The sequence below is a fragment of the Lagopus muta genome, chromosome 18 (genome assembly GCF_023343835.1).
Source record: "Lagopus muta isolate bLagMut1 chromosome 18, bLagMut1 primary, whole genome shotgun sequence".
Taxonomy (NCBI): domain Eukaryota; kingdom Metazoa; phylum Chordata; class Aves; order Galliformes; family Phasianidae; genus Lagopus; species Lagopus muta.
In genome coordinates this window covers 5860244-5887907 of record NC_064450.1, presented here as the reverse complement: position 1 = coordinate 5887907, position 27664 = coordinate 5860244, and the positions used below count along the sequence as shown (strand labels likewise).

At 52.2% G+C, this 27664-nt stretch overlaps 1 protein-coding gene across 1 annotated transcript; it reads left to right on the top strand.

Annotated features, from left to right (window-relative positions):
* The first annotated feature begins 138 nt into the window (after positions 1-138).
* Positions 139-27402, top strand: NPLOC4 (NPL4 homolog, ubiquitin recognition factor). Its single transcript, XM_048965018.1, has 17 exons — positions 139-298; positions 1154-1234; positions 3082-3194; positions 4253-4432; positions 6639-6687; positions 7498-7592; positions 8604-8727; positions 9319-9498; positions 10661-10747; positions 12383-12454; positions 13138-13264; positions 15220-15380; positions 21892-21963; positions 23582-23677; positions 24583-24699; positions 25636-25738; positions 25997-27402. The coding sequence occupies exons 1-17, from the start codon at positions 284-286 to the stop codon at positions 26152-26154; spliced, it is 1830 nt and encodes a 609-aa protein (XP_048820975.1). The 5' UTR covers positions 139-283; the 3' UTR covers positions 26155-27402.
* Positions 27403-27664: the final 262 nt, after the last annotated feature.

Below are 27664 nucleotides of genomic sequence, written 5' to 3'. Positions count from 1 at the left end.
GCCATGCGCGTCGGCGGAACGAAAAGACAGGGGCGCGCCGCTCCGGGGGGCAGTTATGTGTGTGGCACCGAGGCGCTACGGGGGACCGGGGAGCGACGTACCGCCCCGCCCAGCGTAGGAACCCTCTGGCGGCGGAACGCCGGGCTGCGGGATCCGGGAGGCGGCGGCGGCGGAGGCTCGGGCAGCGGCGGGCCGGGCCCCGTGGGGCGGCGCCGGGCCGGAGGGAGCCGAGGGGAGCGAAGGCCTCGAGGCGTAGCTGCGAGGGAGCCGTGCGAGCAGCGCAATGGCGGAGACGATCGTGAGTGCGGCCCGGAGGAGGCGGTGTGGGGCGGGGGAGGGGCGATGAGGCAGCAGATTCCTGTGGGGCGGGGTAGGCCGCAGTGGGGCTGCGTCGGTCGGGGTAACGCGGGGCCCGGGCCGGGCCGCCCGCAGGGACAGGAACGGAGGGCGGGCGTCCAAAGCGCCGTGCGGTGCTCCGTTCCGCTTCCTGCCCCTGTGCGTGGCGTGTGGAGGGTAAAGGCGACCCGCCGGGGATGCTGGCAGCTTCCCGTGTCGCCCCGGTCTGCCTTTTCCTCCTGTCAGCGTCCCGTCGTGGCTCCGTGGCTCTTCTTTGCACGTCGCTGCTCGTTTGCCCGGTCCTCAGGAAGGCGGGGGCACCCAGTGCATATTTGCTCCTTCCCGAGCTCTCGTTTCGCTGCTGGTTTTCTTCTCCCGACTAAAGGCTGCAGCAGAACTGGCGGTGTTTCACCGCTGGGACTCTCGGTCCCTCGGAGCAGGGATGCGGGTCCCAGCGCTGTGCAGGTGCCCATTAGTGCTGCTTAGAGCCGTGTTTGTGTGCAGGCTCTCCCACAGAAGCTCTGATTCAGCCCCGTTCTGGAAGCTGAATTCCACGTGTGAGGTCAGAGCTGGGACAAAAAAGCAGCGTCAGCGTTTTTGTTTTTTTCCACGCCAGCTTTTTGCAGGGTCTCCAACACGGGGGTAATTCATCCAGCAAATGTTGCTCACGTGCCCCCAAATCGCTCCCGTGTGCGTCTGCACTCTTACATTAAAAGCAGAGACTGGGGGGGGACGTGTTGTGTGTGCAGAGCTCCAGTGTGCAGGATGGCTCCGTGCTCCCCACGTAACTCAGGCCGTCTGTCCTCTTCTCCCTCAGATAATCCGTGTGCAGTCGCCAGAAGGGGTGAAACGCATCACAGCCACCAAGAGAGAGACGGTGGCCACGTTCCTCAAGAAGGTACTCCAGCTCTCCTCCCTTGCAGGGCTGGCTGTGCTGTTCTGTAATGGGTGGCGTTGCTTAACCTAACTGGGAAAACATGCTGTGGGGATCAGTTCCAAAGGGATAAAGAATCTATTTAGAGAGGAGAACTTATTCAGCTTTTCAATTGGAATGTTTTGGGATGGGAGCTTTCTTGGGAGAGGTTGTGTGTTTAGTGTGTTCCCAGGGAAATGCCAGCTGTGGAAGCAAAGGCTGACGACACAGGCACTCCAGCTGTTTGGCAGATTGGCCTCTTCAGACGTGATCCAGTTAAAATTCAGCTGCATGATCTGTGATTTGAATGTCGTTTGGATGAGTTTTGCATGCCACTGGTCTTCCTTTGTAGTTATGGAGAGAGCAAGCAAATGATTGAGGCAAGATCATAAAGCAATGTGAGAGTCTCTGGGGGTCTCATGGGAGAGATTTCCACCCTGGGGTTCGAGGAACACACTGAGTTTTGGAGCTCTCAGATGTGGAGCTGACTGCAGTTTGTTCTTTGGTCTGGTGCAGCTGCTTGGTGTTTGCTGTTTAAGAGGGAGCAGTTCTCCATTTCCTTACCTCCTGGATTAGGATTTCTTTTCTTCACAAGAGAAGTGCTTTGTGTTCCTTAAAGGGCTATTCTTTTGGTCAGCTGGATTTCCTTTCTCCCTGCAAGGGAGAAGGGGAGCAGGCTGAAACATTCAGCTGTTTGTGAGTCCATGCTTTGTTTGAAGCTTGGGCCCAGACCACGACAGCAATCCCCTCCTGACCGAGCCAAAATCCGGATGGGTTTCAGGGCTGGGTCAGAGATACCCACTGCAGCCTCTGAAGGGTCTCACCCACAGAAAAAGCATTGCTTTCAGAGCTCCTGGAACCTGTGCAAAGCAAGCTGCTCGGTTTCAAGGGTTTGTATTACCAAAGAGAGTGCAGAACAATTGTGCTTGCCAGCAGCTAACGTCGGAACAAAAGCATTGGCCCTCAATACAGTTGCCTGTTGATCTGGGGAGAACTGTGTCCTCCTGCAGAGCTGAGTGAAGGAGGTGCTTGAGTTTCTTTCCTAGCGCGGGGTGGTTTGGTAGAGTTGTGCTGTGTGCAGTTGGTGTCTCTGAGCTCTACCCAAGCTGAGAGGTTGGCGTTTAACTTGAGGATTTAGGAAGAAGCTTGTCATCTAGAGAAACTTTCAACTCCATTTCTAAACTGGTTAAGTTTTAACGTAGCAGAATTTGAAAGTTGAAGAGGCTGTAAATGATATTTGATAAAGAGGGAAGCAGCTTCAGCTGTGCTGCTGACAGGGTGAGGTGGAAAAAAGCCTTCCTGGGGGCTGAGACTGAGCAATGGTTTATGTGAGGGTAACTTCTGTCAGGAGAAAGTAGGCAATGGGAGAGGGGGAGAGAAACAGGCAGGAGGACAGCAGGAAGAGCTTCTCTGAAATGTATGTAATAACAGGTAGGCATGAACTGAGGGCAGAAAAGCCACAGAGACAAAGATCTGGACCAAGGAACTCACTCTGCTGATAGCAAGATGAGAACAACGTGGTTGGTGTGTGCTGGGGGCTGGAGAGGATCGTTTCTCCCCTTGTAGTCATTACAGTGCCTGCCTGGGTGGAGATGTTATACTGTTTGTGTTACACGAGTGAGGCACGGCCTGCTTAAGTTGGTTTTTAATAAATTGCTTGTGTTACAGTGCTTCTGTTTCTCTCAGTTATCCTGTGCTCTTCAGAAATGAGGATGAATTCAGCTAAGCTTTTGCAATAGAAGTTCCCTGGACTTAGCGCTTGCTCTGAGCAGCTTTCAGCATCTGACCTGGGGCGTGAGGTATCTTAAACTTTGTCATCCTTTCTCTTTCAGGTTGCAAAAGAATTTGGTTTCAGGAATAATGGGTTTTCTGTCTACACCAATAGAAACAGGACAGGAGAGATCACAGCATCACAAAACAAATCCCTCAACTTACTGAAGATCAAGTGAGTCCTGACAGAGAGCACCGTGGGCAGAGGGGGAGCTTCGTACAACAGGGTGCCTTTTCTCTAAGCTGATCTGAACTCTCCCCTCTGAGCTGAGCAGCAGCAGCCACCATCACAGCACAGCAGTCTCCAGCTTCCAGCTGTCACTTGCCAGCTGCTTGGAGAGACAGTCTTGACTGACGTGCAGAAATGGTGGTGGCCAAAACAACGAGGTGTTGGGCTGTGGCAGCTGCTGCTTTGGTTTCTTTTTGCATTGCAGTTTGCTTGTGTGGGTCAGCGACAGGCCTCTTGTTTGCTCCCTCATCCCTGCTTGCACTCAAACTGTATTTTTGCTTTTTTCCCCCCTGTTTTAATGCCAGGCTCTGATAATCCCCTGCACAGAAGCCAGGTGCCTGGGGAGATCAGAAATACCAAATGCTTGTTTCACTTTGTGTTTGGTTGGAATGCCTTCATTCTGTTAACATTCCAGGATAACGTTACACTGACTTAAAATACAAGAGCTGCTGCTGCTGTGTGCAGCTTGTTGCTTGACTGTATCAGCACTGGGAGTTGCCTTGGGAAGGCTGTGACTCGGTGTGCACAGGAGCCACGTAAATCCCTTTCTCTGGTGGAGCTGCTGCCTCTTCCTGCTTTCTCTTCTTTCTCCCTTGATCTTGTCTCCTGATAAAGAGATGCAAGAGAAGGAGGTAGCTAATGCTCTTAGTAGAGCTTTGTTTGTTAGTGTGCCTGTAGCCTGTGATAAATCACACGCTCCTCTGTGATCCAGGAAGTTTGCTACCTAGAAGTAGGCGCTGGAGGAGCGTGGACACTGATGTGGTTTGTAACAGAGCAGCAGATCTGGCACAGGCATTTCCTGTGCTCTGCAGCACAAAGCAGCCAGTTGCTGGGAGTGGTTTGGGTGAGGGTCTGGTGTCGTTCAGTCGCTGGTAGAAGGGGTGCAGTCTGAGCCTTTCCAGCTGTCTGAGTGCAGCATGGCTTATCACCTGCGCTGCCTCCCCGCTGTATCTGGAAGCAGAGCTGGTGCTGTGCTGATGCCTGTGTGTTTTTCACCCCCTCAGGCATGGCGATATGCTGTTTCTGTACCCCTCGAGCCCAGCAGGCTCGTCCTCAGAGACCATGGACACCTCTGTCTCCCAGAGCTTGCGGCCGGTGGGGGCACCCCAGGTGGTGGAAGATGACATCGACCAGTATCTGATCAAACAGGATGGGAAGATTTACCGAAATCGAGACCAGCAGCTGTGAGTACCGACAGGCTGCGTGCTGTCAGTGCATCTGTGCCTCAGCAGACTGTCACATCTTGCCTGAAAACAAGAGCCAGGAAGTGTGCTATGGGAACTGCTGTCTGAGCCACTGCTTTATCCTCGCTGCCTTTGAAATATTCACAAGGGAAAACAGCCCTTGCCATTGTCCTGCCTGGTTAAAGTAAGGCTCTGGTGAGCAGAGGAAGGAAGCAGATACCAAAATTCCAGGGGCTTAGCCAGGAAGGACTCAATTCAGAGCATCTATTGTTTCAATCGAGGTGGCCCCTGTTAGGAGACTAGCAATCATATATTTTGTGCTCTGAAAACAGCAGCTTCTGTTCCATATGGTGTCAGCATGCAGCTCCCTGTTATCTGGGTCCCGAGCTGACAGGTGTGCAGAGCCAGGTCTGCATCTCGTGTGAGAGGCGTGAACAGGGAAATGCTTTCAGCCTCGGTGTGGCTCAGTCAGCAGCAGTGGAAAGCACAGCGTTGGGGTTTGGTGTGTTTGGTTAAATGCAGACAGCTCCTCTGGGCTCTCTAGAACCCTCACCTTTCCTGCTGTCCTGCAGGGGCAGCTGATGCAGCTGCACGTCTGTGGTTGCAGAGCTGAGGTATGTGTGGCCAGGGATGTCCCAGGCAGAAGCCCTCCTGTGTCTTCAGATCCCACCACTCCTTATAAAGGAAAAATAAAATGGAGGGAACGAGTGGAAGCCACATCTGATGGCAGGGATGTGGAATTTGGGCTTGGGTCTCTGCCTCTGCTTGGTTTTTGGCTTCCTTTCCATCACATGCCTTTCTTAACCTTCCTGTGAAACCGTTGAGTCCATTTTGCTAACAGGAATGCAGCAAAGTTTAACTTTGCCAAAACTCCGAGCTGCAAGAGGCTCAGATAAACAAAGCAGCTCGTATTTTTGTAAGGGTAATAATACAATGGTGACTGAATACCACCGTAAATCTCCACTGATGCTGCTGAAATGTCCTCTGTCTGGATGGTTGTTCTTTGTGACTCGTTGTTACGGTGTTCCAGTTGGCTCCTGCATGGTGGTTGCTTTGGGGCTCGGCCCCTGCACAAAGTAACTTCTGAAAGGACTCGAGTGAAAATGTGAAAGGCAACCAGGAATTCTTTCTAAGGCAGAACAGCTCACCCTTCCCCTCTGTATTGCCTTCCATACGGTTTGTCTTCAGTGCTGCAGCAGCGAGGAAGTGTGGAGAGGTGAAGCCTTAAGGTAGAAAATCCCATCTAACCTATTCAGGCTGATGATAAACGAGGCCAGTGTCACATTATTGAAACGGTAAAGGCAAAACTCACCACTCCGTGGCAAAAACATTGTCTTTAACTTGACCACGTTTTTCAAAAGAATAAATGAAGGCGTTGTTCTTAGCAGGGAGCCAGAGCACAGCGGCGGATATTTATGATAAAATGTGTGTGTCTGGGCTTGTTCCTGTGTTTGTGAGTGCATATCAATCTAAATGTGAGGGAATGCTGGCGTTTGGCTGAGTGCATTAGCAGCCTTTAGTGGTCCTTTATGTACATTATCTGCCACAATACTTGTTAAAAGCATTGCTGCAACTGGATCCCATCCATTTTGTTTTCAGAAGGGCCAACATCCACGCTGCTCTCTAGAGGATCTCTTTGCAAAGCCAGCACTGCCCTGTTGGTAATGCTGGGGCAGAGGTGCAGGGGATTCTTTTGTGTTTTCTTCTCAGAAGGAGATGTTTTCCCCTCTGCTTTGTAACTTCACCCAACAGGTCCTTATCAGCCTGATAAACACATGCTTCCCTGCTTGTTCCAGACCATCCTCTAGTGACTGATAAAGGGTGAATGTTTTGGTTGTCTTTCTGTTAAAACCACGCAGGCCAGCCCTGTGACGTACATTTGAAATCCTCTGACTTGAAATACAACCTCCAGGTGGAGTTGTAAAACTTGAGAAGCTGCAGTCTGACGTTGGTTCACATGGCTGTCCAGAGCAGAATTGCTTGCCAGTGACACAGACATGAGAAGAGTTTGATCTTGACCCGAGGCTCTCACATTTAGACTCACACTACTGCTGTCTGTCATATGCCATAATAAGTGCAGAGTTGCTCAGGGTAAGATGATTGTCCAGGTCTTCTACACTAAAGCTGTTAAGCTGTAACAGTCACTCTGGACTAACTTCTCTGTTACTGAATGAGACCTGTGCTAATTCTGTTTCTCTTTGCATAGGTGTCGCCACGGCCCCCTGGGTAAATGTGTGCATTGTGTACCATTAGAGGTAAGAGCCCCAGGAAGGTCTTACAGCAAGTCCCCATGGAAGGCAGGTCACCTGCAGCTCTTGGATTCAGTTTCTCCCAGTAGGAATGCTTCTCCTCCTAGCCTTGCCCACATACAGATGGCAGCTCTGACTCAGAATCCTGCCATGCACTTTCAGAGGTGCCAGCTTGTGCCCAGGCTACTTAAAGCTCTGGGCCTTCGTGATCCTGGATTTCTTCTGTTTTTCTGCAGTAATGGTTTCAACAGAAGGTGCTTTGAGAGCTCTAATTTTCCTCCCTCTCCACTGTTGCCTGGGTCTTCTTGTTTCACCCCCCTTTCTTCATGCATCACAGCACTTGCCAGTTTAACAACCAATTCAGGTTGAAGGCAGCTTTGGTAACACCTACAAACGTGCTAAGCTGTGTAATGCAGGGCGTGCAGCAGTGATCTGTGAGAAGTCTGTGCGAGCCACAGTGGCTGCTCCTCACATCCCTGCCACGTGCTTCAGAAGCTCCTTGGCCTTGTTTGAGCAGCTGGGCTTTTTGTTTGTTGTTACACACTGAAAGAAAAAAGCATTTTGCCTTTGAGGCTCGCTCTGATTTGTGGAGCCAATCTGTTATGAAAAGTAGGAGGTGTTAATAAAACTCACTGTTGTAAGGTCCCACTGTTTCTGTCACAGTAGTAGCTGTCTTGAAAAGGAGCCTAAATTTTCCTGATTGTTTCCACATTGAGAGACAGTGGGGTTGAATCTAGAACATCCATTTGTTCAGTGATCAGTGCACCATCAGGCAGGTGTCTGACCTGGCTTTTCTTTGTGTGATGTTTTTGGCAGCCTTTTGATGAGGATTATTTAAACCATCTGGAACCTCCTGTGAAGCATATGTCGTTCCATGCCTACATCAGGAAGCTGACCGGAGGGGCAGACAAGTAAGAAAATCTCCATGTTTGAGGGAATCTAGCTGTACTTTTTTATCTTAAAAAAAACAACAAAAGCACATTTGCACAGCTCTCACTGCAGTGATGTTGGATGCAGCTTTTGGATGTCAAGCCGAGGAGAAAACGTGTTTAAAAGTAAAGAAAAAGCTTTTGGTTATGGAGTTCTTTAATTATTTGTGTGTGTGTGGCAAACTAATTGCTTTCAGGAGCACTGCTGATGGGGGGAGAAGGCCAGATGGATGGAGGGAGGTTCCCTGCTTACACCAAGTTCCAAGCCTGGGTCTCAGCTTTGTGGAGAGGCACTGAGCCTGTGGTGGATCTGAGGGCTTTTGTTTACCAACTGTTTTCTGATCTTCCTATGTGAATAGAGCAACAGAGGGGCCTAGCATTTCTCAGGGCCTGATTCTGTGCTGTCCCACTGCCACGTGCTCTCAAGGTTTCTTTCTGTGCCACTGATTGTCACACATTAATGGCAGAAGGAGGCACCCCTGCTTTATGGTGGGGCTGAGGATGCTGTGGTGACAGGACAAGGAAGGACTGAACTGAGAGCTCAGCTCCTTTAAATAAGTTATGCAGAGGTGTGACCTCCTCCCTGCTATTCCTAAATGCAGTTGGGAGTTTTTTAACGTCTTTGTGAGATGCAGCTCAAGACTGTAATACTTTGATTTGAAGGGAACTTCCCCTTGCAGGAAGCTTTGTGCACATGAAAGGAACTCTGATTTGCCTTCACAATATAATCTATTACTTCCTATGTGCTGCATGAATTATTTAAGCTGTATCCCATGAGTTTTCTCTGTGCTCTCGCTCGAGTACCTGATTAAAGGCTGGGGTGGGCAAACTCCACAGAGTTTGTGTGGCACTTGCAGGTCCTCTGAAGATGTAAAACATTGGTGACACCACATCTGCTCCCTGCTTCCTCAGTGATGTTTCTGGCCACTTGCTTTTTTGAGACCCAGAAGCATTTACAATGTTAACAGCAGCCTTCTCTTTTCCTTCTTGCAGGGGGAAATTTGTTGCCCTGGAAAACATCAGCTGCAAGATCAAGTCAGGCTGTGAAGGGCACCCTCCTTGGCCAGAAGGCATTTGCACAAAGTGTCAGCCAAGTGCCATCACTCTCAACAGACAGGTGAGCCAGTGCTTACAGGGGCCCTTGAGCTTCAAGCCAAAGAGAGTTGATTTTTATTTTTGGAGAGATGACTTCAAGAACAGCCAGCTTGGAGCAGGGTGCCTTTGTGTATTGGCAGTTGTTGAGGAAACGGCTGTTAAGGTCTTCAGTCCTTGCAGGAAGGACTCGAGAATGTATCTGGTTCAGCAGTTTTGTCTTAATATGAGACATCTGAGCTGGCACCACTAGCAGTGAATCTCCTTTATTCTTCCATGGGATCTAAAAGCCCTCCCACTGTTGCTCGTTGATTCCTCTTAAATTGCACTGTCTCTTCTCATTGCAAAAGCTCATGGGATAAGGGCCCTAGTAAAGAAGCCACACTGTGGGGACTCTGGGGATGCTCAGCACTTCCCCACAGCCCAGCCCATGGTGAGTTCTGCTTGCTGGGCCAAGGAGTGGTGGCGAAAGCTGAAGCAGAGGGGAGGGAGGCAGCGTTCCCTGTTCCTGCGGTGCCGTGGTTCATCGTAAGGGGAAGCTGGGGAAGGTGTTGGCAATAGGCAAAGGACCTGGAGCCAGCGGAGGATGGCCTGACGCTTGAACTTTGTCAAACAGAAATACAGGCATGTTGACAACATCATGTTTGAGAACCACACCATTGCAGATCGCTTCCTCGACTTCTGGAGGAAGACAGGAAACCAGCACCTTGGCTACCTGTACGGCCGCTACACGGAGCACAAGGACATCCCACTGGGGATCAGGGCGGAGGTGGCTGCCATCTATGAGCCCCCACAGGTAACGTGGGCTGGGCACCAGGCCTCACTGTTGGCTCATCAAGATAACTGGGGAGCAAAGAAACACTCCTGTGTTTGGCTAATCTCGTGCAGGGCTTCCTAGTGCGACTCTATTAGGAAAAGAGTCCCCTGAGAATGACTTCTTGTGGCCCTCTGGTTGCTAATGTTGTCACTGGTAATTGCCACTGAAAGAATTTTAAAACCCAGGTTAGCTTTTTGTTCTTTTACATTCCTCTGTTCTCTGATTACCATTTCCAAGGTTATGGTACAGAACAGTTGAAAACAAATCTATACTAACTTAAAGAAAAATGTTTGCCTTCGATTTAATTTCTTACCAGCTCTCCAGGAAAACTTAAAGCAGCTCAATTAGGCAGAAATCGCATCTGCTGCTTTGATGGGAAACAGTGATGTGTCAGAGTGGGAGCGTGAGGCACCACTAGATGGTGCACGGCACCACCGAGTGCTTCCACAGCCCCAGCAGGTCCTGGAGTCCGGCCTCAACCAGCCCAAGAGCTGAGCTCCGAGTTACAGAGCTGCAGATAGAGCCCTTTGTAAGCTCTTCTGTTTGTTTCACATATCAGCACAGCCATGCCCTCTGTTTCGGTCTCGCTTTGGAAGCTCACACGGTTTACTTGTGCATGGCAAAAGCAAGGAAGCTTTCACTTTGTTGGCCAGCAGTCTGTGCTGTGCTTCTTGGCAGAGCATCTCCCCACATGAGAAAGCTCGCCTCTGAAACGCACCCAGATGGAGTTGTGTTTTCCAGGCCTGGGTGGTGGCCCCTGCATTCCCTGAACTTCTGCCTCTGCGCTGCTCAGAGACTCCAACAAATGAGACAGAAGGGCAGGACTGGCAGGTTGAACAGAGCTTTGGAAAATTATATAACCTCTCTTTTTTCAAAGCTCTCCGAAGCAGCGATAGCCTGCTTGTAAGCGCTGAGCAAGAGTTTTCATTCATAAACCCCTGTGTGGTTTGCAGACCTGACTGGAGAGCTCCTGCAGGATGAGGCTGTGTGTAAAGGAGGCCCCTGGAGTGAGAGCAGTCAGAGCTGATGCTGAAGAGAAAATGCAGAACTGCTCTTCCATCCTCTGCCTTGCTCGTGGTGATGGTTACGTGTGCTGTGGTTTTTCCTGTGCTGTTTTACTAGCAAGATTTTCTTTGTGCAGATCGGTACGCAGAACAGCCTGGAGATCCTGGAAGATCCAAAAGCAGAAGTTGTGGATGAGATTGCTGCCAAGCTCGGACTGAGAAAGGTTAGGATGATGCTGGATATCATGCATCTTTTGCATGGCAATAAAGAAAGTCGCCAGCAGTTCTCTTCAGTTCTGTGAGGCTACTGAAGACCATTTGGGTTCATTTGAAATCTCGCTTAAGTGTTGGTAGCTCTTACCCTTCTAAGTATTTAAAAAACAACAAAAAAGCAACCAGGAATGTTTTTGTGAGGACGAGCGTGCAGCAGGGCTGTTCAGCTGCAGTCAGCAATCCTCTGTCATGAATGACATCAAAGGGAGTAGCAAAGAAGGAAAAAAACCGATTTTCCCTTTATTTCTCCTCTGACAGGAGCCATTCCTGGTAGCATCTCCCCTGCAAGTGCTAATTTGGCACAGATGTAGCTGGAGTTGCCTTCTGAGTTTATTCTTCCTTCTGGCAGAATCTGCGTTCCGCTTCCAGGAGCGGAGGCTCCTGCTGGATTTTTATTCTCATCAGCAGCTCCTGCCTCTCAGTGCTGCTCACACAGGCTGTGGTGAGCTAATCTGGATGTTGGCTGGAGGTTCAGGTCCCCCAGCAGCTGAGCCTCAGTCCTCTGTTCCCCTTGTGCCCGTGGCCTGCCAGTAATCCAGTCAGGACAAACGGGCACTGGGATCTGCTGGCTTGCTGACATCTCTCAAACCTGTACCAATGGATTTTTCTGTTTTGGGAAATCATTTGGTATCATGTGAATGCTAGGAATGAGACGTACACAAACAAGAATTGACTTGCTAAAGAACATGCAAATCAGGAAAGGCTCAGAGCAGCAGACTACAAACATCTGTGGTGAGGCCTTTTGTTCTCTGAAGATAAGATCTTTAGCGCTTTCCAGTGTCTGAACCAAAGCTTCTGTAGTGTTGTTTATTTCCATGTTTTAACTTTGCTCCCCACACCAGGTACTTGTGATCCATGTGATTTAACACACAGCTTGCTGCTCGGTGCAGGTTTTTGTCTTTCTGGGCTCTGCTGGGAATGTGCAGCAGTGACCCTTCCCCTGAAGGGTTAATGCTTTGGGAGTGGGTCACGAGGGGCTGCTCGGAGCTGTTTGTAGCACACGTGGAGAAGGGTTCATGCAGCGGTGTGTGTGTACACATCTCCACTCAGATGTGCAAACAATGCAAAAAGCAGGAATGTGTTTTTTGGAACGGAGCGGGCTGATTTGGAATGAGTCACACTCCAGTGGGAGCATACAAGCTTTATCTGAGCTGGGGACTGCAGGCTTCAAAATGAGATCATGTGAGCTGCTTTGTCATCTGCTGGCACTTGTGATGCCGCTTTGCTCTGAATGCTCAATAGGAAATGCTTTTTGCTGTGGGTGGGAGGAGGTAGCGGCTGAGAAGCCTCTTGCAGCCTCCAGATCTTTCCATGAAAAAATATTCCATAGTGAAACATAAAGCTGCAGGTGCCCCCGGCTGGCCAGCTGGCACGCTGCTCCTGGAAATCGTATTCAAATGAGCCCAGCACAGCTGGGAGAGCCATTTCCTTAGGCAGCATGCAGCAAGGCTGCGCCAGGAGCCAAGAACATCTTGTCCTGCTAGGAGAAAATGTAGAAGCTCTCTTCTGTGGCTTTGGGTTTCCTTTTTTTTTTCCTTTTTTTTTTCCCCTCTTAAAGCCATTTTCTCCATAACGCTGCTTTATAGGTTGGCTGGATATTTACTGATCTGGTCTCTGAAGACACACGGAAAGGGACAGTTCGGTACAGCAGGAACAAGGTGAGGCTCGAGAGTGTCACTCATCACCACCACTGGTACCGAGGGCTTGTGTCATCACCTGGCTGCTGGCTCTGCCAGACAGGGAGGGAGGGCAGCACAGGGCTGGGGGTGGCACTGAGACTGAAATTCTTGGGATGTGTGGGTTTCAGCTGCTGAAGAAAAAGGAGCTTGAGCTCAGAGAGCACTGTTGGAGGGGTTGGAGCTGTTTGGATACAAGGCAGAGCAGCCTGCAGTCCTTCACCTGTTCTGCTTTAAGAAAATTACACTCGTGGTGTAAGAAAAATTGAGTGGAGAGTTTTTGTGCCGTGCAAGTTCAGCAAGCAAAAGTGATTGAGTCAGAGGATGTGGGCAGGGCTTTGTGAGGCATGTGGCTGGAGTCCTCAATCTCTGACCTTCTCAGTTACCTGTAATTCTAAAGTCAGGGATATCCCTTAAGAAAATGAAATGCCGTGATACAATGAGCCTGGAAAGGTGGGTGGAACCGAAAGTGGGATGGTTGTTCTGGCAGAAATCAGGCTTGTGACTGGAGAGTTGATAAGTCACATTCTTCTCTCAGTCTCTGCAGCTTCTACGAAAGCTTGTTTTCCTGGGGTGTTGGCAGTTTTCCTTGGCCACAGACCAGGGCAGTAGGTCTAGGCTGCATCGTGTTGGCCTTTCTATTGACGGCTCTGCTCTCCCCTCAGGACACGTATTATCTTAGCGCAGAAGAGTGCATCACAGCTGGGAACTTCCAGAACCAGCACCCCAACATCTGTCGCCTTTCTCCAGATGGTCATTTCGGATCCAAGTTTGTCACAGTTGTGGCTACAGGTACAAACGGGCCTCAGCTTGCCCCAGCTCTCTTATTACACACAAATTATCTTTGCTTAATAGAAGAAGAATATGCAGCTCTGCCAGAGGAATTCAGATGTCTTGGTCCCCATCTGTCCTATTTAACAAGGGCTTTGCCTTGTTCCATCAAGTAAAATACATTCTTGTTCTTTCTTTGTGTTATCTTCTCTTCAACTATTTACCCTGTCCCCTGCAGGAATCTCAGTTGAAGCTCATACCTGGAGCACCCACCTCTCTGATCCAGAAAGCATTTTTTGCCTGCAGCTAAGGGAATATCTGTCAATTGCTTTTTCGTGTTTCAAACATTTAATCTCCAAGTCCTGTTGCCTGAAAGCGACGGTGCAGAACCACAGCAATCCAGATCCTGAAAGTTATTCTGGGTGATTGAGCACAAAGGAGGGATCTTTATCTCCCTTGTGCTGCTGACAGGGAAGCCCTGATGTAGGATTCCCCGCTCTTCTGTGAGTGCAAATGTTTTTTGTTTGCCCCAGTAAAACAGAAGCCTCCACCACACTTTGCTTTGTCACCTCTGATTTTAGCCACTTTCACAGCACGTCCCCAAAGGCACTGGGCTGTGGGGCAATGCTGGCATGTGCTGGGAGAGTTGTAGCATTCGAGGTTCAGCCTGCTCTTCTTTGTGGGATGACACACATGTATTCATTTAACGTTTCCCTGGAGCAGATGCGCTGGGTTCTGGGTCTGTTTAGCGCAGTGAAAAAAAGCCATGACTTCCAAACATCATCCAATATGAAAAGTCAAAGTGTGAGATTACATTGCCTCTTCTGAGCTCAGTTTAAGTGTTTTTGGAGCCTCTTTTAGTGAGAATGCTCTCGCAGCTAACAGACCTGTGCAATCAGACAGCTGCCCTGCATTCCAGGCTGCTGAACACATCAATCTTCCATTAAAGATAAACGTGTATCTCACTCTTATTGTATTTATTTTTTCTTTTTTGGAACAAAGTGTTTTCTTGAGCAAATGATGGCTGGCTTTGTTCAGGCCTTCCTCATGTCTTGGTCTAAGTTTAATTTCTAGGAGTGTTTGTTCTGGAGCAGTGAGTGATTCAGGTTAGAGATCAAAGGGAAGAAAAGGAATATTTCCTCTTTTCTTTCCAGATAATTTCATTCTCTTCTGTTCTATCAGCCCATCAGGTTTCTATTTAAATACCCAATTCCTTCCTTTTGTGCACTGTAAGTACAATTGCATAGTTTGCATCAACTTTGCCTTTAAGTCCTCTATGTGGGTTAATTCTTCTCCCCTCCTGAATTCCTAGGTTTGGAAATAGTAATGCTTTCCTACCATCTGCCTGTATTTTCTCTTTCCAGTTGTGCTCTAATGACATATGACCTGATGTTGCTTACATTATCCAAATTAAAGCACCAAACATGTGATGCATTGGTGAGCCAGGGTCTTAATTTCTGCTTTCCATGTCAGATTTCCTCCAAGCCATCCGCAATAGGCTGAGAAAACAACTTTTTCTTCTTATGCCTGACATTACCTGGTGGCAAGCCCTGAATTTGCAGGTTGTGATGGACTGGAGGTAAAGCAGGCTTGCAGGAGCCATGTGTGCATAAGAGTGAGAACCTGCAGGCTGTGAGCTGCGACTTTGTCCAAAAGGACAGCTAAGCCTCACTTAAGCTCCTGGCAAAGTTCTCTGTACGTCACTCTGTCCCATTAGGCCAAGTGTGAGAATGGTGCTGAAGAAGCACACGTTACTTAGTAAGCGTAGAGCTTGGAGGAGGATTCTTGCCCAGAAATGCTTCCCGTGCAGCAGCCCCAGTGCTTTCTTCTAGAAGAGCAGTCCTGTTGTACATGGCTCCTGAGCCGTGCCTCTCTGAGTCGCACGCAGCAAATCGCACACAGATCACAGAGCTGCGGGACGGCCCGCCTTCAAATGGCTCTGCTGTGTCATTCTGATCTGGGCTCTCGTCTTCCAGGTGGTCCCGACAACCAGGTGCACTTTGAGGGGTACCAGGTCTCCAACCAGTGCATGGCGCTGGTGCGCGACGAGTGCCTGCTGCCCTGCCGCGACGCACCGGAGCTGGGCTACGCCAAGGAGTCCAGCAGTGAGCAGTATGTGCCCGACGTGTTCTACAAGGTGAGCGCGGGGCGGCTGCAGAAACGGCTCTGCTGCACGTCTGGAAATCAGCACGGCCGGCTCAGGAAGGGATGTCTTTGAGGTCTGAACTATTTTCGGTAGTAACCATTCACCACATGTCTGCAAAGTAATTGCATAAGCTCCATTTCCCCCTCGTAAAAGAGCTGTTATGATTTCCAGCGCAGCAGTAGCCATTGGCTATCCGGCTTCTAAACGAAGTGATCCACTGAAAGCTCGCAGCAAGCACTGTGAATTCACCTCCTCTTGTGTTTGTTGGCTGAATCTGCCATGTTCTCTGTTGATTTTAATCCCTGTCTGACTTCAGCTTCCTCCACTTCACCGTTGTGCGATGTGAGCTAGCACAAATAGTGCTGTCAAAGCAGTGGGTTCCTTGTGCAGTGCGGGGATTTGCTCACGTATGACACACTGACAGACACCAGCTGGGTAAGAAATGCAACAAAAGAGTGTAATTCATGCAGCAGGAGGAGAGGCAGCCCTTTGCGTGCTTCTCTGCAACAAAAGGAAGGTGCGAAGGCTTTCAGACCAGTGGTGGCACAGGAGTGCATCCCTGGCCTTCCTCTCTAGCGCTGAGTGTCCTGCCTGTGCTCTGATCCTGTGCTCCGGTCAGACAGTAAACTCCAAAAGCTGTCCTGAGGAGCAGTGGGAGATGTGTGGATCCAGAGTGCTTCCATTTGAAGTGCCATGCAAGAGCATTGCTGGCATCTGGCCTGCTGCAGTTCCCAGTACAGTTTCCATGATGAATGGGCTGTCATTATTCACTTGGCAGTCGTTTCTGGAGCTCCTCAGACCTCCTGTGTGTGCAGGGTTGAGTTAGAAACTTGGGGACAGGATCTCTGCAGACGCTTAACAGCACTGAGTCTCAAACTTGTGCATGCTGGTGCCCCATGAACAAGGGCAGGGGAATTAATTAATGGCATGGCATGCTAGCTAATTAGCCATCCATCACCCCAGTTAGTTATCTCCTCCTTGTCTGTCTGATGCTCAGAGCCCGCTCAGCCTGCAGTGCTCCTGCCATCTGTATCAAAGCTGTCCATGGAGGAAGTCAGGCTTTGCAGAGCTGCCATCGTTTGGGCTGGCGGAAATGAGCACATTGTACAGCCCAGCAGAAGCACAGCTCGTCAGGATGCTCCCGTATTGCCCAGGGCTCAGATCAGGAAACGCAAGCTGGGCCAAATTAGCCCATGATGCTCCGCCCCTCAGCGCTGCCCTGCTTTGGCTCCACCTGAAAATGAGGAACACCTCTGGGCTAAATTCAGCCTTGGAAAGGAATCTGTGCTCAGAAAGCCAGATAGAAATCCGTGCCTTTCTCCTTAGCGTGCAGACAGCTCGCCACGAGGAGCTGATAAGCCAGGTCCCTTTCGATACAGCACAGCTCAGTTGTGCAACGGCTGGCCTTGGGTGAGGAGCTGACATCATCTCTGGCGCGCTGCGGTGCTGCACAGAGCGCCGTGCCACGCGGGGTGCAGCCTTGCAGGAGGCTGCAGGTCTGCGTCCCACATGTGGGCCACCCTGGGTGCTCGGAGCAGCAGGAAGCCGTGGGTGTTCCCCTCAGGTCTTCGCTCCCATCCCTCCTCTGAAGCAGGGAGATGAACGGAGCGCTCGCTGACGGCCCCGGCCTCGTGTGGAAATTTCCATGAGCAACTGATTCACTGGGACGGGCTGCAGCTTATTTCATATGTTTTATAACTTCTATCCGTAATTGCCTTTTTCATGATGTGCTCAAGGAAGGCTCGAGGACTGCTCTGGCGGGTGTAATTGTCCTTTAGACTTAAACGTGTTTGGCTGCAGGATCTCTTAGGTTCTTTTTTTATTTTCTTTTTTGGAATGTTCTTAAATCAATGGAAAGCTTAGTCACTCCTGGCTTTGAAAACCTTTGGGGTCTCATTAAATGTGTAAGGCTTGAGGTCAGAGACACTACCTCATAGTTACTGGGTTGGTGACAACAATGGTGTCAAAGCATTGGCTAAATGCGCCTTTGAGGAGCAGCAGTGCAGTGTTTGACCACACAGCAGAGAACGTCTGGCTCTGCAGAGCGTTGCCCTTTGGAGTAGTTGCTGCGTTTTGTCTCAAACTGAGAAGCTATCGCTGGTAGAGAGAAAAATTCATATACATGTTCCTCTGTAATAAACTCAGTGTTCATTTGAAAAGCCCTTTAGGATGAAAGGAGCTAACACAAATTTATTATAATTGGATGCGAACCAGAAGGTCAGCATCGGTTTAGAATGAGTGTATTTATAGAACTTTGCATCCACATACAAGGAAAAAAGTATCTGTTGAACTCCTCCTGTACCTGCCTGCAGCAGGGCGATGCGGAAGATTCACCTTCAGCTCTTGCAAAGAGGAAGAGATGTGTATGGAAGTGCAAGATAGCAGCAGTGCTTGGGTCACGTTGTTCAGGGATGCCCTGTGCCTGTGCTCACAGCAGTGCTTCACTTCAGCAGTGACTGCTGGGCGGTGTGTGGGGTGGGTGATGCTGCACGAGGGGCTCAGGCAGGAGGCTGTCAGGGGCTGCAGTGCGTGCACAGCGAGGTGACTGAAGAGAGAACAGCGTCTGTCCTCTGTCAGCAAGCTGTGTGCATTCTGCTCTATGTTGTGTTTGCAGAGCAGAAGCAGCTGAATGGACTCACCTTGGTGCTGTGTTGGCACGGGCGGGCTCTTCCTCCATGGAAGTGGGAAACCTGATGGCAGCAGCTTTGTCCTGCTGGGGCGAGGCGTTTTTCCTGAGCTCCAGCCTTGTGATTTCTGTATGTCTTTACCATTCTCTTTGTGTTGGCCGCTAGCCTTCCTGCTCAGAGGAACCACCCCCGTGGAATTGGCAGGGTAGGCTTTCTGCACAGGGCCATTGCTTTCCTGGCTGACAAAGGCCGAGTTCTGCTCTCGTGTGGAAGTCCAGGGCTTTGGGGGTGTGGGTGTGAGTTGCTCTGCGCCGAGAGGCGTCTCCAGGTGAGATCAGCCAGAGGGAAGAGCACATCCCCTTCGCCTCCCAGGTTGTCTGTGAAGCATCACAGGGCCGTGCTGCTGCCAATTTGAACGTTGCACAACCAGCACATGCTTCTTGGCAAGTGCAGTGCAAGGAAATCCAGGATGGAGCCTCTGTTGTCAAGACACAGACACACAAACTGGGGTAACCAGTGTGCTCGCAAGCAGAATGATGTCGCAACGGCCACTGCGCCTTGCTCTTCACCTGCATGTGACACATGGGCATTTTCCATTCCTTCTGCCCTCAAGCAGTCCCTTGCCTCGTCTATCTGGTTCTAGAAAACATCCAGATTGGTTTTCATTTCAGTAAGAGTGTAACTTCGAGCCAGCTGCCCAGAGGTGGTGTTGCTTGTTGTGCTCAGTGCTTTTGGGTCTGAGCCCTCCCAGCAGGCTGCCTGTGCCTGCTGCTGTGCTGCTGTGTGCTCCCAGCTCCATCCAGGCGCAGCAGCAGTGCCCCACTGCTCCCCACAGCCCCTGCATCCCACAGGTGTTGTTCTGCTCTTTGTTAGCCTCGTGGCTCTCACTTAGTGGGGGAAGGGTTGCTGTGTTTTACAGGGTTGCTGTGTGTTGCAGCCTCTTTGACACGTTTGAAGAACTGGATCTGGGGACTGGCTTTGGCTCTTATGGCAGGTATTACTTTAGTGCAAACAAGTTGCCATCCTTGTGAAGAGTTGCCTTTTACAGCTGCCTTAATGCTGCCTGAAGGTTCTTCAGGATGGTGTGTGATGAAAACCCTTCACAATGGCAGCAGTGTTGTGAAAGAGCCCTTTGCCCCAGAGTGTCCAGCAAGCGCCTCTTGCATTTACAGCAGTTGTTGTGGTGCCTGGGCCTTGGCTTCTCGCTGCCAGCCCTGCTCCCATCTGGCCCAGGCAGGGACCAGCAGCGGGGTGCTTTGTTGTTGTTGGAGCTGATCGGGTTGCAGACCTGCAGCTGCTCTCAGGCTGTCCCCAGTGTGGCACATGTTGCTTCTGGCCACGCGCTTTGAAATCCTCTTGCCAGGGAGGAGGCAGTAGCCAGGCTGTGTAGGGATCTCTCTGACAGCACAGGACTTCCCCTGGCTTCCTCCCAAAGCTTTGTCCTGGACTGCAAAAGCCTTCTTAGCCTTAAATGTCCCAGCTGCTGTGGGGAGGAGGATGCTCAGTTAGCTCACCAGGAGTCTCCTGAGAAGTGTTTCAACTCTCACTGACCTGCTGCTTACTTGTAGAAAGGTCACTTTGTTTCTGTGTGTTGGCTGCTCTGTGTGGGGGTGCAGCACTGCTCAGGAAGGCTCCTGGAGGAAGGAAAAGCAGCGCTGGGTTTCGCTGTCCCCCAAACCCAGAGGTGCTCAGCTCCACGGGGCCTTTAGCAGAGTGGGGAAGACATGGAACAGGATGTTGGCAGCCCTGGAGCAGCCGCTACAGAGCCAAGCCTCCCTCTTGGCTGCTCATCACCTCTGCGTAGGAAACCCTGAAGCCACCCAGGACCGCTTCCTGCAGCTCACAGTGTGCAGAGCTGTGCTGTGCGTCCCGGCCTGCTTGGCAGCACAGCCATCGTGCACCCATCCTTTGCCCTGTTTGACCTTGCGGGTTTGCAGCTTCTGCCTCAAAACAGTGTTTTAAAGCCTCCAATCGCAGTGCCTGATGCAATCTCACTTTGCTCCTGTCTTCAGGATGATTCATTGTCCTGATCCTCCAGGCCTCCCTGCTGGATTTTTGTCCAGGTGCCAAAGAGTTTCGCTTTGTTAACCCCTTCCTGCCCCACTTGTGGCTGCTGAGCACAGCGCGGAGGCGTTGAGGTCTGGGGCTGTGGGGTGCAGAAGTGGTGCCCGCGTGCAGAGCCACCGCCAAGTGCGGGATGGAGACGTCTGTCTCCCAGCAGTTCTCCCAGCTTGACATTTGTTAAGGCCTTTAAAACTTAATTGCCTGATAAAACGGTGTATGGGGGCCGGAGAGAAGTGCTGGCTGGGTGGGGGGGCTTCATTTGGGGAGCAGCAGGGTCTGGGCACGTCCCCTGACTCAGGGGGAGCGAGGTTCCAGCTCGGCTGTAACCATGTCATGCATCTTGAAGGCCTCAGCAGCGTGACATTAAAAAGGAGGCATTTAACATGGAAATCCCCAGAGGCGGAGATTAAAGCGAACAGGTGCTGGAAAAATGTTTCTGCATATTAGAACTTAATTAGATTTGAAAATGAATTCCAGATGGGCTAATTATGTGTGAGTTGTTGCAGGTTCTTTCTTGCAGGGGCAGGACTGTGTTTGGGATGCTGGTTGCAGTTGGGTTGGATGTGATTTGTGGCTCCGGCGCTATCGCTGCCATCTAGAAGCAGGTTGGCTTTCAGGCCCTGTGATCTCTCTGAAAAGGCTCCACGTCTCCTGCTGCCGCTGTCAGAGCCGTGGAGATCTGAGGCCACCAGCCACCAGCTTGTTGCTGAAATAACCACAGGGCCAAGGAGCCGTCATGTTCAAGGAGAAAAGATCCTTATCGGGGTTGCTTTTAAAAGGAGCTTCAAAGACAGGAAGGTGGATTTGGACAAAGGAAAGCGTTCCTGGGGACGGGGCGCTGCTGGGGGTGGAGGTGGGGAGGGGGCTGGTGGCAGGGGGCTGCGGCCTCAGGCACTCAACACGCCACAGCCTGCTGGAGCAGCGTCCTGTGAGCGGCTGCGTGCCTCTGCTGCACGCATCCAGCATGAGTGAGCTGTGCTGATAGCAGGGAGCCGTGCTCTCCAACAGGAGAATGCGGCTGGTGGGAGGATGGCAGCCCCAGGCAGCTCGTCCTGCCGGCTCAGCCCCGCTCTGCCTGCGGCCGCTGGGACCGTGCACATCAATGTAAACTTTTATGTAAGGTCTCTGATTGGAAATCATGGGTGTATAATTTCTACGCGGCTCCGTGAATGATTTATAACATGTTAAGTGATGATTTAGGTAGAAAATACAACCCCCTCTTACAGAATCTTTAATGAAAAGTGTCACTTCTTATGAATTTATTTCTGAAGCTGCGTTTGAACTCAGCGTGTTTGACATAAATCAGGTCTAATTGTCATTTTATGATTAATGAACGTATGCTGGCCATTTTTCTCCATAATTAAACTTTATGTTCAATTCACCTGGCAAAGCCAAACAAGTTTATGCGCTGTGATGTGCTGGCCCTTTGGGTCTGCGTGTGAGAAAGTGCCTGGACTTCCAGCTCCCAAGCAGAAGCAAGCTCAGATTAGAGAGTCGTGGCAAGTTTTGCAGCAAGTCAGGTTTGCCTTGGCTGAGAAAGCAGACGTATCTCTCCTTTTAAGACAGTGCTGCTTCACAAGTGGCATTTGCACTCCCCAGATAATGCTTGCCATCTCTCTGGTGGCAAATGTTCGTGTCAAGATGCTTCATGTGAGCATCAGAGTTACAGAGCTGCAGAGCTCTGTGTCCTCCTCTGTGCCCCAGACCAGCTACCAACACAGAGGATCCCGGAGCTGCAGCGTGGATCTATGTGGGGATGCCTCCCTGAGGCTTCTTGCCATTTCTGCACTAATCACACTCTTGTCTTTCAGGACATAGACAAGTTTGGCAATGAGATCACACAGCTGGCTCGTCCTCTCCCTGTCGAGTACCTAATCATAGACGTAAGTATTCACTGCACTTTGCTGGCAGCAGGAGGTGGTCAGAGTTCCTAACCCGCCTCTAAATTTCACACTGGAGCTGATCTGTAGGCTGATTCTCTCTCCCCTTTCCCCATTACAGCCCGGCACTTGTAGCACAGAGGTGCAGGAGGCAGCGTGCTCTGAGCGGTGCAGTGCTCTCTGGGCACAGCCTGCAGTGGTGCCAGGGAACACCCTTGCTTTCTGGGAAGGCCCTGCCTGCTGCCTTATCGCTGCTGGGAGGTGGCAGAAGCAGCCAGCCCCACATGTGTGTGCTGGGCACCACCTCGCGGGGAGCTCATTAGAAAGCTCCGCTTGCGTCTCCCTTAGCAGCAATTAAGAATCAGGCTCTTTGTGGTGACTCAGCAGAGCAGGTTGGTGCTCCAAAAATGCCTTTTCCTGGGGGAGGGCAGGAGGAGGTAACAGCACAGAGCTTGGCTGGAGCAGGGCCACAGCCTGCCCATGAGCAAGCCCTGCCAGGCACTGGGGCACGGCGCTGCCCTTTGGCTCGAGAGGGAACTGTTACGGTGTGGAAGAGAAGAAAGCAGCATAATTCAGATGGCAGATGATATTGCTGAGTCGGAGTCGGTGCCAATGAGGATTAAATCCACCCGGAGCCACTGCTCTGCTCCAGCTGCCCTTGGCATCGGTGCTGTCCCGCAGCACAGGGAAGCTGGCAGCCAGGAGCTTTCCCCTTCCTCTTTCCCTGCCTGCCAACGCCTGGTGCCCGTGTGCCCCTTATCAGCATGGCTCAGAACAAGGGGCCGTTGTGCAGGGCCCTCGGACACCCTGTGCCAGTCGACAGCGCTGGGACGTATTTATTGCTCACGTAGTGAAGGCATCTGTTTCCAGACTACCTGGGGTGTAATTAAGATGAAAACAGATTGACAGAACATGCATTTAGGAGCAGTCTGGAAAGCTGCATTTCTGAAGCATCTTGTTTTGCCTCGTTTTTTCATGATCCGAGTTCATACTGAACTGGCAGGTATTTCTGCATGTCTGCTTACAAAGAGCCTCCCTGTCAGGGCAGAGTAACTGACACCACAGCTTTAAAGCCCTCAGAGCAAGAACTGGTTTAATTGTCGACTGCTGGCCTCTGAACCCAGGAGCCTCTCAGGTAAGGTGGGAGCAGTGTTGTGTTCTTCCTTCCCACCTGTCTGTTTGGCACAGGAGGCAGGGTTAGTGCCCCTCTGAGCGCGGAGGCTTAAAGAACATGAAGAGGTGCTTGCTTGGCATTATCCAAGAACCAGTGGAACAGTCCTGGTGTAGGAGCTCTGTTGTCCCCCGCAGTGCTAAGGACACCCCCAGGTGACACCCCAAGCAGGGCAGGGCTGCAGGGGGAACTGCTGTGCTGTTGTAACGTCTGAGCTCAGAGCATTTCCCTCAGCTTCATTAAAAGTGATGGCCGGAAGCTGGGGGATTCACTGATTGCAACATTGCTTTAAATGTTAAAAGCCATCAGAAGATCCATGCTGTAATTGCCTTCCTGGCTGAGCTCTAATATGCAGCCATGGCTGCTCTCGGTGCTCAGAAGCCTTTCTTCCTGTAGCCCTTTTACCTCTCCTGCTGCTAATGCTCTGATCGTCCCTTCTTGGATTTTCAGATTACTACAACTTTCCCCAAGGATCCAGTCTACACTTTTTCTATTTCTCAAAATCCATTTCCCATCGAGAACCATGATGTGCTGGGAGAAACTCAGGTAAGCGATCGATGGCAAAGCTTTATTTCATACAGAGATGTCATCTGTCTCCCTTATACTTTCTGATGTCTGCTAAAGGACAGCTGCAGTTGTGCCCTTCCATCACCCTTCCGTGGTGCAGTCCAGCATTGCCAAACTGCCTGCATGCAGGTGGGGGCTGGGTGTGCTCCCCCTGCTCAGGGCTGAGCTCTGGGCCAGCTGTGCTCTGCCAGGGCTGTGGGCTCCAGATACAACCCTGCACAGGTGGGGACTACAGCAACCCAGCTGAGCTCTGGCCCCAGAGAGACACTGTGACAGCAGCAGGACGAGGGTCTGTTGCTCCAACTCCAACAGCACCATCTTCTCTTCCTGGGCTGATACTTCAAACACAGAGACCTTTTGCTGGATGGGGCTCACAGTGTTGAGCAGAGGCAGCTGCTGCACAGTCTGAGGCACGCACGGGACTTGGCCAGCACGTGGAAGACTTGAGTTGCTTTCAAGCAAGCAGCTAGTTTCTGCTAGGAGGCCATGCTAAAGGAGCTTCCTCCAAAAGCAGTCACGAATGAAGGGCTCCTGCACAGTGAGAGCAGGGAAGAAAGGCGGGGATGGAGGGGCTGCCTCGCCTGCCTCTTCCTCAGGGACCAGACTTTGCCTTTAGCTCCCTGCCTCTGCTCAGTACTTTGGGTTTGGGATCAGCTCTGGATGTGCTACTGGGAGAGGAGGGGTAACGTGGACCCCTTTTTCTCTGGAAGCTGTTAGCTGCAGCACAGCCAGGCTGATTTCAGATGGTCTGATCTCAGGATGGTCTGCACGTTGCACAAAAGAGGACAAGAGCGTTACCAGGTCTGTTAGTGGATCTGAATAGGAAATCACAGTTATCACATGGAGGGAAAATGACTTCTTTTTCTTACTTTCCTGTCTTGCAGGACTTCCATAGCTTGGCCACCTACCTGTCCCAAAATACTTCCTCTGTTTTCTTAGACATCGTTTCCGATTTCCATCTGCTCCTCTTCCTGGTCACGAATGAGGTCATGCCTCTGCGGGTACGTAAGCGACAGCAGACGGCCACATGTCGGTGTCACTGAGGCCCTCTTGCTGCATGGGGGGCACCGGCACGGCTCCAGGCACGTCCCATGCCTTCTGGGGACATGCAGCTGGCCCGACGCCTGTTCTTCCAGACTGACCTTTCAGCAGAGGGCTTAAAAGTGAAACCGAAGCCTCCGGCTGGGCCGAGAGCTCCCAGAGCACTGCTCAGAGCAGTGAGGGGTGAGGGCTGTTAGGATGGTCGCAGCCGGGATGGAGCCGACTTGGCCGTGGCTCAGAGAGCTGGAAACGTCTATAAAAAATATCTCAGAATCAAAAATATCCTGTAACGATAACAAGATCAGAGCCCCCAGATCTCTGTGAGGCCAGCAGCTTCCTGCTCATGCATCTCTGCCTCTCTTGGCACGGTACTGGTGGTTGCCCAGGCCCCCAGTTCACATCTGGACCCTCGGACCTTCCTGTTTGAAGCAGCATGCCAGCAGAACGAGCCATGTGCTTGCAAGAGGGCGCATGTGCGGGGCGGCTGGGCTGACCCTGGGCAGCTGGAGATCAGGCTGGGGCTGCACACGGCTGGGGGTTGGGCACGGTGCTTCTGGAGACAGCTGCACTGGGAACATTTGTGCCCTGCTTGGAATCGGGCTCAGTGTGCACAGCACAGGGCAGCACAGCTTCCAGCTGCAGCCTCTGAGCAAAGGGAGTTGAAGCCTTTGGGTTTTAGAGTGCATGTGAACGCTGGGGGGAGCAGAAGGGATAAGTTCAGTCTTACTCCCCAGCATCACTTGTGCAACCCCAAAGGCTCTTTAAAAAATGGAGAGAAGTCAGACTTGCAGCTCTGCCTCAGTGTGACCAGTGGAGGGCTGGAAGGCTCTGGGTCATAGCTGCAGGCTGTTTGCAAGAGAAGTATCCAGCACTGATATCCCTCTTTTGGCTTTCAGGACAGCATCAGCTTGTTGCTGGAAGCTGTGAGGACCAAAAACGAGGAGCTTGCACAGACCTGGAAGAAATCAGAGCAGTGGGCCACCATCGAGCAGCTCTGCAGTAAGAAATGGGGTCCCTGAGACACGGTCCTTTGTCTTTCAGGGTGTGGGCTGGGCTGGCTGGTGTGGGCACAGCACAGGGTCATCGGTGCTCAGTGTGAGTGCTGAGATCTGTGCGTGCCTGGGAGCAGCGCCTGGTGCTGGGGGTGAAGGCAGCTCGTGGGCAGGGAGGCTCCTGCCTGCCGGGGCAGGATGTAGGCAGGGTTCCTGTCCTTTCCCAGCACCTCTCCCTGCTCTGACTGTGCTCTTTCTCTCGCAGGCACAGTTGGTGTCCAGCTGCCAGGACTGCATGAATATGGTGCTGTGGGCGGTTCGACACACGCCGTGTCGGCAGCCATGTGGGCCTGCCAGCACTGCACCTTCATGAACCAGCCAGGCACGGACCACTGCGAGATGTGCAGCCTGCCCCGGACCTAGCCACAGCAGTGCGGCGGCCGACTCCAATACAGAGCAAACCCTTGAGCAGCAGGAGTGGTGCTTCACCCCTCCCCTTCCCGCTCCAGCTCTCCTCGGTTGCCCCTCTTCTCCTTGCAGGGGCAGCCCTGCTGTCACATCGTGAGGTGGGCGCCCTGGGCTTGGCCTGATGCCGGCCTCTCGCTTCACCTCAGTCTCTGGATGGGCCTTTGCCTAGCAGGGCTCAGGGCGGCTCTGCGTGGGGCCGGCTGCAGCCTATCCCCCCCTTCCCTCTCCCCTGCCCGCAGCATCCCCTACCCTGCAGAGGAGGCGGGGAGGCAGTGGCGTCTCCCTGTCCCCAGCTTTGCTCCCCGCTCCCCTTTTCCTGCCTTTGTGGCTGACTGCCACCAGCCTTGGCTTTCCAGGCAGCCCTGGCCCGGCCGTACCCACAGCTTTCGTGCTAAACAGCCCATGCGGGGTGAGCAGATGACTGTTAGCAGCGTTGGATCAGGCAGCAGCTCTGCCGGGCCAGACTATGTGTGCTGGCAGTGCTCCCAGAGCAGGATAGGATCCCTGGCAATGGATGAGGGGTGGGCACGTGCCAGCTCACAGCTTGGCGCTGCACCCACGGCCTCATTCTCTCTGGCTGTAGGGATGCTACGGCAGCCTGGGTCGTTCCTGGGGGCTGCAGGAGGGCTGTTCCTTCCCCAAAGGCTTTGCTGTCCGCTCAGATAGTGGGGAACGTGCTGGGGGGTCACGTAAGTCAGGCCTCTTCTCCAGTACCCAGTAATTTCTGTGCGCGTCCCCCCCGGGCACCGTGCTGGAGGTGGGGCCGGGCTACACTCTTGCTGCTCTCTCCCTGCTTTAGAGCCTGGCTAGGGGCTGCTGTGGGGCTGGAAAGGGGCAGGCAGTGCCCTGTGACCCTGTCTCGGGGCTGCCCCGCCCCTGGTGATTCGGGTTTCGGTTCAATTCCCGGGGCTCCGGTTTTAGCACCGTTTCGTGCCGCTTTGCAGGAGGGAGGCGTGAGGCCCCGTCCTTGGCACGGGCCCCGGGACGGGCGCGGAGACCCTCGCTGCTGCCCGTGGGCTTCGTCTCGTGCTGAGGAGCGGCTGCCGGTGCCGCCCCTGCCGCGGGGCGTTCGGGCTGTGGCTGCGGTTTGCTTTTCCCCTCGGTTTGTTGGTGTTTGGGGTTGCAGCGGTTTGCGGTGCCTGGACTGAACGACCCGGTCGCAGGGTCTGCGAGTAACGTTGAATAAAAGCACCTGAAACAAGAGGCAGCACCGCGCCTTCCTGCGCTCCGTTCCCGGACCGCGGCCGTCCTTCTGGCAGGGTCGGGCGGACAGACGGACGGACGCTGCCCTCGGCGCCCCGTGCCCTGCCTGCAGCCCTGCCGGTCTGTTTGCAATCAGCAGCACAGCCGCGTGCGGCCGGGCCTCGCGCCAGGCCCGCTTGTTAAAAAGGGACAGCGGCAGCTGCACGGAGCCAGAGCCGGCGGATCCGAGCCCGGCGAGCAGCTGCCTGGTCTGCGGGCGGCT

Coding starts and splice junctions, on each gene's coding strand:
- NPLOC4 (XM_048965018.1), top strand. Junction 10,748..12,382: donor CCAAGCTCGGACTGAGAAAG/GTTAGGATGATG, acceptor GCTGCTTTATAG/GTTGGCTGGATATTTACTGA. Junction 12,455..13,137: donor TTCGGTACAGCAGGAACAAG/GTGAGGCTCGAG, acceptor CTCTCCCCTCAG/GACACGTATTATCTTAGCGC.